Source organism: Melanerpes formicivorus, unplaced genomic scaffold (assembly GCF_026170545.1).
Source record: "Melanerpes formicivorus ecotype bairdi unplaced genomic scaffold, bMelFor1.0.p_v2 SCAF_22, whole genome shotgun sequence".
NCBI classification, from domain to species: Eukaryota; Metazoa; Chordata; class Aves; order Piciformes; family Picidae; genus Melanerpes; species Melanerpes formicivorus.
The window spans coordinates 6516456-6530180 of NW_027142374.1; the positions used below are offsets into that span (position 1 = coordinate 6516456).

Here is a 13725-nt window from a genome sequence, read left to right on the forward strand (position 1 = left end):
TTCAGACATCTCAGCAAAAATGGAATGGTGCAGCCTCTCATGAAGTGGAGCTAGGTCCACCTGATAGCATCTGCCATTCTTGTTCATGAATCTTTAAGTGCCAATATGATGGACTCACTCATAATTGTCCAAAATCTTGGTGAGATAATGCTACCACTGCAGAAATTAATTTGCTTCTTAAAAGGTCATAACTGTAAATATTGTGATGTATTATTACCAATTCGTTTTTATAAACCAATTACCAATTAGATTTTATAAACTCACACGTAGTGTTCATAAATACCTACTAATTATATGTAGAAATAAAGTTGCCCAAAACAAGCCTGTGGAGGAGGAGGGGGAGGACAATTTTTGTGTGCCAAATAAAAGCCACCATTTTTTTCAGGTAGAGAATTAAATGGGCCTTTGGTATATTACTAAAAAAAATTTAGAACCCCTTCAAATATATGTTAAGAGATGAACATTTGGATGAAACATCATACAAATTTAAGGGGGAAAAAAAAATAGTGGACACTGCCAAACACCTTGTTCTAAATACTGCCTTTGCTGAAACAGTCTGATTTTTCAAGCTGCCAGAGCCGTATTAAATTAAATGCTTGGACAAGAAAAATGTTTTACAAAAATTTATTGCAACCATCAAATATTTAAAGGCATTCTGCATGAAATACACTATTAACTTCTTAATAAACAAAACTACTGCAAACATATTAAACAGTACCATTTAAAAGATCAGAAGGACCAATAACAGATAATTACACAACATAAGATGAAAGCATACAGCAGTGTATGTCATATTATGACCCACTTGGATATTGCATCTTGGCAAAGATGATTTCAAGACTATTAATATTCATGTCATGCACATCCAAAGGTATGCAAATAACAGAACAGCTAAACTAGAGATCTGCAAACATGAGAGTTCCCACACTACACATATCCCATAGGTACTACACACTCTCTTTGGCCTGCAAGAAAATAGGCAACTTATCTGAATAGTAGGTAAACTACTTAAACACTTTGTGTTGAGTAAACAGAAGAACAAGCTTTTAATTTCTTGAAATTTGTTCCATCTTTTCACATTTTATATATCTGATTTTGGTGCCAAGTACAATACGTGATGAATCAGACTGCAGTTACGAGTTCCTACGTCTGAAGGTTAACATTCCCATCTCAGGAATATATATTTGAAACATTCCCTTCAAAGATCTGGCTCAAAAACGAAGTACAGAAACTGATTTTTAAACCCTAAGTTCATAGCAATTATTCATCTGTTAGCAATTGGGTTATTTTCTTTCCCAATATAACTTTTAAGCTGACAATTAAGATCTGTTGGTAGTATCTGTAGTTACCAACCAGAAACACTTAAGAAGCAAACAAAACAAAAAAAAAAAAAAAAGGAAAAACTAAAACTAAAATCAGACCAAGACTGAAATCAAAGCAAATCTCACGTTACCAATGTTTACATGTTCTGCGTATGACCTTGTGCTGTTAAGTCCATAAAGAGCATCTTTCTTTGAAAGTTAAATAATTTGATTCAGTTTGGTGACTGGAAACATGCAAGAACTACAGCAGTGGCAAAATTGATTTTGATGCCAAACTGAGATTCATAAAGGATAGAGAACAGTGTTTGGAAAATTTACTTCAGCTACAGATCAAAACACAACTCTGTGAAACAAAGATACTGCATTCTAAACTACAAAAAGACTCTACCAGCAACTCTGCAGAACTATGAAGCTGGTCCCATACATGCTATAGAGCAAAAAGGAAAGAAAAAAAAAAATGCTAAAATACTGCATAAAATTTGTTGAACTCATTTTAGTCTAAAAATTTCCAAAAGGAAACTAGCTCATCACGGAGCAGTATTTCATGTTGTGTATTCACTTTGTTAAAAAATGATGCTTTTGTTTTCCAGCTAGGATAATTTTGATTAATTAGAATGGCACTGGTAAAATAGGACATCTGACCTAACTGTATCTCACAGAGATTCATTTTCATTAAACTTGAAACTGAAGTACTATGTGTAAGCCTACACTCTTAAAGAGCTATGCAAGGAATTAAAATGTCCAATTGTCTCTTTGATACCAGCCCAGCCTGTGCACAGTGCTTGTAGAATCAGGGCCTTAATTATCACATTAGTCACTTCAGGTGCTCTTAACAGATTAAAACTCAGTTCAATGAACAGCTGAAAATACCTATTTTCTCTGCATTTGTGTTTTCTCTTTATTGAGAGAAGCTGTTTTATTTCAGAAAAAAAAAAAAGGGCAAATCATTTAACAGTAATAATCAAATTCAGTCTGAAAATATTCTAGCACTGCATACTGCACAGGTGCAAACCTTTACTTTCTATTCATATGACTAGCTGAAATTCACATCAGAAGTAGGTTTTGACCTGCCTGAATGAAAGACTCACCACAAACCTCACACTTTGAGTGGGAACACAAACCAGACAGTGCTGCAGTGCATTTATAACACACCCTACGCAAGGTGTGTTAGCTGACACTTCTAAATACTCTCTTTGCATTTCTGGATTTTGGCCTCTGTTTTCTGGCCCCTTGTTCAAACTTGCGGGAAGCCCGTGAGCGAGTCTTTACAAGGCAGGCAGTCGTGGTTTTCACAACCTGCTTGCTCTTCCGTTGTGCCGGTTTGCGCCCACGCCTAGGGTGTGTTATAATCTTTTTTAAGTCCTTATGGATGGTATCATACCTATTCTCAGGATCGTCATCATCATCATCTTCCTCCTCCTCCATTGGAACAGCCCTTGATTTACTCTCTCCCTCATCTCCTGGGGGAGGAAAGGGAAACAAAAAACACAAACCCAAACAGTTACAAAACTTAATATATGTAAAAGCAGTGATAAACAACACAGCGCATGAATCCCCAATTAAAAATAGCTCAGTAATAGCACCACTTTTCTACTAGCAGACAAGAAAAGCTACCCATCTTTTAGTATAAAATAAACATTTTTCTATCTAGTTAAACTGTACCTAATTTATACTTAAATATTCTGATATTATGTTTAAAATACTCAATAAAGTCCCCAGCTTTTCAAGCAGCACTTTTATCCACACTATGCCTGCCAATAAAGCAAAAAAGCCATTTACCCATTTTGCTGTATAAACCAAGCATTTTTATGTTATATCTACTTAAATGATACCTAACAAATATTTTTTATATTATATATACTTAAAATACTTAATAATTAAGTATCTATTTTTTCAAGCAGCATTTCTATCCACACTATGCTTGCTATTACTACACCCAACTTGCGATTCCTTCCTTTTTACACCGCCTCAATACTCTACTTAGGAGTCTGAAATTAAGTTTCCTAAGAACTTCCTAATTCCATTTCAGAAGCTCCACTACTGAATTTGTATAAATTGAAAAGAAAACCCAAACAAATGTATTATAGAATCCTCCAGCAAGCTCAGGAGCTACCCTGTTACCACTAAGCGTACTCCACAACCACAATTCTTGCCCATTTTGCTTTCAGAGTATCAAACCAATGCATGTGTTGCTGGGTATGTGTGAAGACTAACACTTGGACAACTACATCTGTCATCCATAGTGCAAAACCAAAACCCAGATGCACCACAGGGATACTGTCTCACATGGAAAGCAAACCAAAACCAGCAGTGTGGGACACAACAGCAAAGTGTGACATCTGCCTTTAAGCTCCTCTGCAATCTCCTGCCTGAATGGGAGAAATCAAGATTCCCAGGCCTTTCTTTCTTTTCTCTTGTTCTTCTGACTCACACATAAGGAAGCCAAATCTGCTAGTTGGTAAAATTAAGTTTAGGGAGAGATCTCAAAATCTGAACCAACTAATACCTTATCAGTCCTAAATTCTACAGTTTATTTTCTACTTGTGAGGAAGGGGTTAAAACTAGGCTACAAGAAGCTCACTCTAAGTGGTTTTAAGGTACACTTGTCCTGCAATTAGCCAAATGTCTGACAATACTGTGTAAGTGGTGATCACAGAAAGTCTCTCACTCTCAGGCTTGCATAAATAGAAGTTTCCTGCTGGTTAAACCAGATTCCAAGTTTCATTCCAACAATCAACCTATAGAGCTTCTTCCGACACACTTTAAACTTTGCTTTTGCAAACTGAAGAGAAAGGGGAAGTTTGCTTCCCCTTAAAATAACAAAGGCATAATCTCACAGAATCATACAATAACTAAGGCTGGAAGAGACCTCTGGACATAATCTACTTCAACTCCATTATCAAAGCAGAGCTAGCTCCAAAGGGAGGTCACCTTTCACAGGGCCTTGGCCAGTCAAGTTTTGAATATTTCCAAGGACAGAGTGCAAAATTCGACAAGGTGTAACCATCCTGAATGTAAAGGATTTTCTTCTATATACATTCAGTTTTCTTTGCCAGAACCTGTATCCATGGCCTCATCCTTTCATAATAGGTGCAGCACAGCCTTCTCTTTAACTTCCCATTAGGTGATTAGGAGAGAGCAGACTCCATTTTTGGCACTCTCTCCAGGCTCACTAACCACTTCTCTAGCTCTGCTGTCCATCATCCCACATCACCATCTCATTTTTCCATGTTGCACACTGTCACCTGTCTCTCCTATCCAGTAATTATCCAATCTTTACACTTACAACCTGCAAATAGAACAATCACTCCCACAGCCTCAGAAACCCAGTTATACCCCCACCAACTTTTTCCTCTTGGGTCATTTCAACATCAAGTCTATGAACATACACTGTCCATCAGCAATGTTAGTTTCAAACTATTTTTTTTTGATGGTCCAGTGATGCTAAGGACTGCTACATGTGGGTTACTGTCACTGAGTGCCATCAATTGTCCGTGGGAAGTCTTGTAAAAGTTATGGCAGCCACCACATGTTCATTACTATGCAAACCACTCATTTGCAACCTCCTGCAGCATTGGCATCATTGAGGACAACATTGTTCTGGCAGCCACCAAGGAAAAGCCTTCAAAGTCCCAGTATTACATGCAACTAAACTTATTCAAAGGACTTCAGAAAACAAACATTACAGGGCTGTACAATATGCATAATAAGAAACCTGTTTTCTGTTCCTCTACAATGATGCAGAACACCATTCATCAAACGCTGCTTTCCTACAGGGCTCTAAACAAAAAGAAGCAGAGCATCTGAGAAAAGCAACTTTTTCATCTGCAAAGGTTAACAATCCTCCAGAAACTGAACTGCAGGAAAACTTAAGGAAGAGTTGGGTCAGCATCAAGTTGGTAGGAAAATGGAGGAATATGATGTTCAATTTAAAATCTGTTACTTTGGTTTAGAGGTGGGGTGGGGTTTTTTGTTTGTTCTAAAAAACAATCACTTGATTTAGTGTCTGTCTGTATGGGCTTCTGAGAAACCCAAAATGCATCTATGTCTCTCCTGCTGTCTCCACGAGCAGATTGCTGGTTTAGTCACTTTCAGTCAGCTAGCAGCTTTACTAACTCCTCTAACTGTTGGCTCAGATACAGTGAAGTCCTGCATATAAAGTTCTCTGAAACATCAGAAGCAAACATAGCAAATAATTTACCTGTCACAGTAATGAACACTAAATAAATTTCATTTTTTCTAGTTGAAAATCTAATTATTAAAAGCCATGTGTATTGCCCATGTAATGTGAAAATTACTCTTCAAGTAAATTGTTAAAATTCAGCAGTTCTCAATTTCTTTCTCATTTCCTGAAGATATAAGACACTGATGGAGTAGTTCTATCCTGGCAAGAAAAATAATTATTGCTATGAAAACAGTAACTGATTCCTGTTAACGGACAACAGCTCCTCTAAGGCTATGTGGATCTTAAAAGGCAAAGATTATCTACTTGATTTTTAAGATGTATACTACAATGCTACAAGTCTTCAGATTCATCTCTAGCACATAACTCTGAGATGACAGATTTGCTTTTACCAGGTACCAATCACTTAAAAGCAGTTTCTGCTAAATAGACCCTGGGCAGTCAAAAAGAGGAACAGGCTTTTGAAAGCTGTGCTGCAAGGAAATGCCTGTTGGAATTACAAACTTGGGCTTCTTGAGCATTTCCACTGACAGTGACGTTATTTATTCCACAAGTGACAGGCTGCGCAAATTGAAACGGGTGCTTCCAAATTTATCAGAAGCAGCTACTGGCTGCCAACATTTAAATGTGTAATTACCAACCTGGGAATAATTTTACTTCTAGATTATTAAATGATACCCCAAACATACAGATTTCCTCTATTATGAGTATTTTTTGCACACCTGACGACTGACAAAATCCAGCACCAGCAGACAGCATTAAGTTTTCAGTCACTGGCATAATTTTCTGCTCATCGCTGCTTCCAAGACCTGTTGAATTCTGTTCATCATTTTCTTCCTTATCAGAGGAGGAAGAAGAAGAGACAACCACCTTCTTCTTTGACATTTTGTTTTTTAAGTTACTCTTTTTACTTTCTTTCATTGACCCTCTTTTAATCTTTTTCTTACTGTCTTCGTAAGACTCCTCCTCAGAGGACGACAATGAGTGATTCTGCTCCTTCTTGGAGATTTTCTTTTTGTGACCTACTTTTCTCTTTTCTTTACTTTCAGTTTGCTTTTTATTCCTTGCAGCATCTTCAGAAGAACTCTCCTCTTTTAAGGGAGATTTCTCAGCATCAGAGGATAAATCTAGCTGTACTCTTTTAGGAACTCTCTCTCTTAAATTCTTCCTCCTCTTTTCTTTACACACTGGCTCATTTTTAGTTTTGTCATTTTCAGAAGAATTGCAACTTCCTTTCTCTGCAGATGACTTTTCCACATCAGAAGAGGAATCATCTTGTTCCTTCCTGTAACGTTTCTTCAGTTTTTCAGATTTTTTTACTTTGCTTTCTGATCCTTTTTTATTTCTGAGTCGGTCTTTTGAAGAATCAAACCCGTGCTCTTTCTTTGCAGATTTCTCAGTACTCTCTGAAGAAGAATCTTCCTGTGCCTTTTTCTTTTTCAAATCCTTGCTCTTAACTTCAGTGAGCTTTGCACCTTTAGGACAACTCTCCTCTTTCTCCAGCACAGACTTCTCAGCATCAGAAGACTCGTCAGGCTTTCCCTTTACATTTTTTTCTTTTAAGTCTCTGCTTATCCTTTCCCTAGCAGCTGACCCCTTAGCAGTCTTTTTATCTGTAGAAGAATCATTAATCTCCTTCTCTGGGGAGGACTTTTCAGCGTTGTCATCTTCAGAAGATTTATCTCTCTGCTTCTTCAAATTTATCTTTTTCTTACTACTTACTTTTTTCTTCTGCTCTTCTTCGGAGGAATCAAAACTACCTTCTTTTCGTGAATATTTTTTCTTAGCTTTTTTGACAGATTCAATCTTACTCAAAATTTTTATTTCTTTTTCTAACTCGGAATCATAGTTTGAAGAATCTGAATAGTTTTGTCGTTTCTTTTTAGCAGCAGCTGCATTTTTAGCTGATTTGCCTCTTTTAGCATCTAAATCTGAACCGGAAGTGGAACTTTTTCGTTTCCGTTTTCCATTTTCATCCTTTACTGGTTGATCCTTTCCAAAAGCTAAACTCTGATCATTTGCTTGTGCTTCATTGTTGCTATCAATGTCTGAAGAACTGCGACTCATCATAGCTACTTCTTTAAGAACAGCTGGCATCTCCTCAGAATCTGAGCTATGATCTACTGCATATGGTTTTTTGGACTTAGAAACTTTATTAGATTTAGGACCATCAGCAGTACTGCCAGAAGAATTTTTATCATTTTTCCTCCTTGGCTGCTTTGATGACTTTCTCTTACGTTTCTCATTACACGTGTCATTGCTATCTTCTTCTGAATTTGATGTTACAGGACTGATGTCTGTCTGGCGCCTCCGAGGCGTGGTCTTCACACGGGGTGACCTCCTGAGATCAGATTCCTCTGGGGAAGGTTCACTTTCACTGTCAGCAGTATGATTTTGTTTCACAGAATCAGAGTTTTCTGCTCTAGACACTTCCTTATTTCCCTTTTCTATATTGCTGTCCTGATCTTCAGCTTTAACTGCAGACTCCGAAAGGGAAACAGGAGTTAATTTTACAATCAGTTCTTTTGATCCTTTAGCTGATGATTTTAACTTCATACCACCTTTGGGATCTTTCACAGGAGTGCTTGACTTTGTATTCGAATTCAGAGTCTCATGATCTGCTCCTGTATTGCCACCGTCTTGCTCATCTGATGCAATCTGAATCTCCATAGCAGACTCTAGAGTCTCAAAAATATCTTCAGGAACAGATGAGGGAATGGACACTATATCCATGTCCAAAGCCTCTGTGCTATTAGGTTCATACTGAGGTTCTTCATTTCTGCCAGACTTTTTTTCTTCACCAGAAGTGCGCTTGGTGTCTGTTTGCTCCACCGTGGGAACACTTTGATCCATGGGCTCACTGTCAGGCCGCTCGGATACAACTTTTTTCTGTGTTTTTAGTGTGTCATCCTCTTTTGATGCCACATGCTCATTTCCTTCATCTTTTTTCCCCTCATTTTTTTCTGATCTAACATCATTTTTTTTCTCTTTGGTATTTTTGTCTTTGATTTTAACATTCAGAGCTTGAAGCTCCAGATTCAGTCCTTCTTCTAATGCCAGATGAGTTTTTTTCATGTCATTCAACACAGATTTAAAAGCTTTTAGCTGACAAAGTTGCACAGTTGGGCTCATTTCTACATTTTCTGCAGCATTTTTTAAAAAGCTTACAAAGCTAGAGTTCAGATTTGTTGTAGTTTCAACTAGTTTTTTTGTTTTCTTAAGCAAGTCTTTTGGCACCATCAGTGCTTTATAAGAATATGTTAGTGAGCCTGAATATGAATCATCTTTTTTTTTTTCTTCACCATTACAATTTGAGTTATTTCTCTTTGGAGAGCACTTGACTGTATGGTCGTAGATTTTACTTTTTTCACTCTCGACTCTTATCTTCTTTTTGTTTTGTTGCAGTAACTGCTCTAAATTTTCAAAGACACTGTCACAGGCAGTGACCAAGTCCAACAAAGGCTCCGGATGGCAAATATAGCAGTGCCACTGGTTGTTTTCATCCAGTATAGTCGAGAGTTCCTTTCGACCCAGGTTGCGCAAAATGCACTTTTTACAGAAGGCATTATGGCAAAAGTCACAGCAAATCAGATTTCCACCTTCAGCACACCACCTGAAATGAGACACAGGAATCTTAGTAAGAGTCTTGGCTCCTTATCAACAAGGTGACAAATTTGAGATGTTTATAAATTTTTTATTATCTGACAAAGCATTTAAAAATTCAGGTGATAAACAGATCCATTCAGTGCAAACACTGCTAAAAGCGCAACTGAACAGCACTCAGCTGAGAACTGGAAAGTCAGAACATTAAGGCATTAGACTAACAGTTCAGAAAGCTGAAAGTCAGTAAGATCCCAACACAATTTCAGTACTCATTTTAAATAATAAGAAACATCAATTGAACTTTATTTCTCCAAATTACTTCTGAGACTTTGAAAACAACAAAGCAAGTGAATTCTTTTGTTTTACAGGAAAATGAATTAGCTAGAAGTCTTGCTAGCCTTAGCTGGTGTATTAGAAGAGAAACACTGAAGGCATTTCAGAACAGAGGAGCCCACAAAAATGATCAGAGGGCTAAAGCCCATCTCTTATGAGAACAGGCTGAGAGAGTTGGAGTTGTTCAGCCTGTAGAAGAGAAGACTCCAAGAAGCCCTTAGAGCAGCATTCCAGTATCTGAAGAGATGCTACAAGAGAGTTGATGAGGGACTTTCTCAGGCATAGAATGGTTTCAAACTGGATGAAGCTGGATTAACATTACATACTAGGAAGATGTTCTTCCCCACAAAGGTGGTGAAGAACTTGGAACAGGTTGCCCACAGAAGTTACAGAGGCTTCAAGGTTGGAAGTGTTCAAAGCCAGGTTGGATGGGGACTTGAGCAACGTGATCTAGTAGATGTCCCTGCCCATGTCAGGGAGGTAGGAACTAGATGACCTTTACGGTCCTTTCCAACCCAAACTGTTCTATGACACTACTACTACAAGCACATATTATCAAACCAAACAAACAAAACACACTAAAGCATGTTTTTTCATCTCTATCTGGACTGCACAGTCTTTGCTAGTGACCTGAAAAGTGGCTGACACATAGGCTTACAGACTGCACAGTTCTGACTGGATTACACATTTAGACAGATATTTGACATGAGGAGAGAGAAGTACTTTAAAGTGGGAGACGCATCTGGAAAAGTAAGTTTCCATGACTCACAAGATTTCAAACGTCAAATTCTAGTCTCAACTTTTAAGTATTTAAAAGGTGATATGCAATTTAGTTTAAAATGTGATGTTTTACAATTGTTTGCTGCTGGATTTCCTTATGTTTTCCTGTTAAGTGCTAAAGTAACAATCAAGTATTTACAAAAACCCTGGGTTTGAGCATTTCTTAGTGAGAAACAATTGCCGATTAAGAGCTTATGTATCAGTCTCTATCTGTCACAAATTTCACTATTGCAAGAAAAAAAACAAACCCAGAGGAGCTGTGGGTGTTACTTACCTACACTGCTCATCCATGCCATCTGAATCACGGCTTATGTCATCACTCATGTAATACTTGTAGCAAGTCTGTAAAGACAGACAGGACAAAGAATGCTTTATTAAATTCCAACTGGACTTCAGCAGTTCCTATGATTTCAGTATGTATTACAAGGAAGCCATTAAAAGCAGCAGCTACATGGTCTTCAGCAGTCCACCCCTTTTACTTTTGTGCTGATCTAAAAACCACCTTCCATAGATAGGACAGCTCCTAAACCAGGAATTCATATTTAGACGGCTCAAGGTTTGTTTGATGGCTGTATGTTTGCTTACTTTAACACATCAAATGCATGTTTCTCTTCAAATTTTGTATGTTGTTTCATTTCCTAGGTAAACCAACACCACTTCTTCCCTGATGCTCTTAATCGTACACACATTAAAATGCTCCTTAGGTTAGCAATTGATCCTATAAGGCTTTAAATAAAAAGGTCTTCTGTATTTATCCTAATGTTAACATCTAAGGATTGAGTTTCCAGGTTCTAACTAAGCATCTCCCTTGAAAAATTCGTAACAGTAAGAAAAAAAAATAAACAAACAACTCAGCTAGTAGTAGCAGTGGCTTCAGTTGCTTAATTCTTTAAACCAAAGTTTGAAGGTGTGGATTTTTTCCAGCTGCTATTAAAGAACGCTCTCCCAGACTTGAAGCATTACATTGATTCCTATCAATACAAGCTATTAGCTAAATTCTGTCTTTTTATCCAGAAAATTTGTCAATTCAGAAACCAGAAGAGGCTTCAGCACCTGAATTTAAAATTATGACACCTCTGTATCTGGAGTAGCGTTACATATCTGTTCAGCTAAACAAAACCAAGAACAAAGAATAAATGATGTTTAGACACTTGAATGCACATCTGTAGTCAAAGGAAAGCAGCTTCTTGACTCTCTGGCTGTTTACCTAAGCAGGAGAAAAATGAGGGAAAAACTAGGTACAGAAAGTAATGGAAGATGAGAAGCATGCAGACCAGGGACTTTTCCCTCTTACATTAATGTAGGGCCATTTTCAATTAAGTGAAGGTATAGAGAATTTATGGTAAACATGATGCAGTTATTTATTGGAGCTCAGTCAAGAGCTGCTATTGGACCTAACACTCTATAAAGTTTAAAAAATGACCCAAATCACTTGCAGGCATCAAAAGAACATGCACAGTTAAGGACTTCCAAGCCTATGAACAACAGTTAGGACTCCACACTGCAATCAGTGCTTGCATAAACTGTTTTTTCAAAAGCATGTTTTACAAAAGAAACAAGCTAGAATGAATGGGGGGTGAGGGGGAGGAACAAAAACCAAAAGAGCCAGACCCTTGGACTACAGGACCCTTGGAGCCAGACCCTTGGACTAGATGGACATAACTCAGATAATCTTACATATTCAGCTGACAGAGTATTTGGGAAATCTGGGACAGAGAAATGGAAGAGAAATACTTCATGTGTATTGAAACACAGATCTCTATCTCCTTCTCTTTAGAGGTATCTTACATTATCTCTACCACCATAGAGATAAGCAAGAGAGAGAGATTTCTACATCTCTTTAAAATTAAGAATTCTCCAAAAGAAGCAGGGATGTTTCCTTCTTCCCATATTCCCCATCTCTTTCCAACGCAGGCACTTAGGGCCTAACTGAAGCCACCACAAAACCATGTAGCTGAGGACCCAGATGCTAGGTTTGGATTATGGACTAGACATTATTACAGAGGCTGCCACAAATTAAAGCAGTCCAGGAGCTGTACATAAGAGGAGGTGGCTACGAAGCTATTTTTCCACTTCTTACTCCAATGTTGATTTACATACAATACCTTACCAGGACATCCAGAATTAAATGTACTCCTAAAATACATTAGGAGTAGGCACAAATTTCAGACAGATCATTTAACATAAGAAGGGCACTAAAATTAAATCCTTCAAACTGTAAAAATACACTTAAAAAAACCACCAAATCACAATGAGTTTAACTTGGGCATAAGAAAACAAGAGCATAAATTTATCATCTATATTTACCTTTTTCCTTAATTGTAACAGTTAAAGACTGAGAAGTTTATTGCTAATAAACAAGACTTGCTCCCACAAAAGTCCCACCCAAATCAACTAATATGACATTTCAAACAAAACCAAACAGCACAAACTCTAGAACTGTTTACCACATACCTTACAAATAAGAACTTTCAGTGTAGGATGTCTATAGATTGAATCCTTTTGAAAATGGTTCACCTGTTGCCCACAAGCTGTACAGCTTACAATTCCATGTAGTCCTTCCTCTATAGAGAAGATTATAAAACACATATTAGTTGCTTTCATCTATTTTTAAGCAATCTGTACAAAGCTGATTCATTTTCTTACAATATTTTGGCGTGTTATGTTATGCCTTTATTTCTTTACTACCCAGCACTAGAGAAGTACTTCTGTAACCACCAGCCACTCATACTGAAAGAACCTTCCTCTAACTTCTATACTCCAACTGGGGTCAAGATTTCTTTCTTTTTTTTCCATTGAGAGTTAATTTGGATTAAGTGGTCACCTCATCAAAACACACCTAAATAAGAGTCATCATTAAAACTCTTTCAAAGCAGCCCTGATACAACCTTCCTCATTCACTCATTTTCATTCCTGTTTGTATTATGGTATCTCCCTGACACACACTTTTAGTTTCTCAAATAAAAATATGGGAAAGCCTTTACAGGAGATATATGAAATCCTTCTCATAGTGCCTGAAAAATATTTTTCACTTTTTGTTCCCTTCTTGGTATTTTGTTGTTTTGGGGTTAGGGTTTTTGGGTTTGTTTGAAGCTACAGTTTTGCTGTAAAACACATGTTCTCACCATCTTGCTGACTGCTCCCACAGTTTCTACACCACTCTGCTACTCTACCTACATTGGGTCACAAAAATTTGTTGGTGGGCTTGTTTTTTTATGTCAATCATTCAATTCACTTTAAAAGGTGGTGATCATGGAGTTTGGAGGCTTGCTACATGCCAGGCAGTTAGCAGTTAAACCAACTAATTAATACTATGAGACCATTTTGTTTTCAACAGCAGTGACACTATCAAGAGAAAGGAAAATCACAATTCTGAAAGGTCAAATAGAGTTTATGCACCTTCCAGAACTTGATTTGGGATCAAGCAGACAGATTTGACATAGGATGACTTAACTGTGGCTTCTCCTGTGCTGTCATGTTCAGCAAGTAGTATAAGGAAATTTG

At 37.5% G+C, this 13725-nt stretch overlaps 1 protein-coding gene across 2 annotated transcripts in view; it reads right to left on the reverse strand.

Moving 5' to 3' along the window:
- ATRX (ATRX chromatin remodeler) overlaps positions 1-13725 on the reverse strand; it is a 94081-nt gene that overhangs the window by 53463 nt on the left and 26893 nt on the right. For both annotated transcript variants that reach the window (XM_068151987.1, XM_068151989.1), the window contains exons 7-10: positions 12676-12785; positions 10496-10563; positions 6228-9118; positions 2704-2782 (exon numbers count right to left, since the gene is read on the reverse strand). In XM_068151987.1, coding sequence (XP_068008088.1) covers positions 2704-2782; positions 6228-9118; positions 10496-10563; positions 12676-12785 — 3148 coding nt within the window. The remainder of the gene's footprint in view (positions 1-2703; positions 2783-6227; positions 9119-10495; positions 10564-12675; positions 12786-13725) is intronic.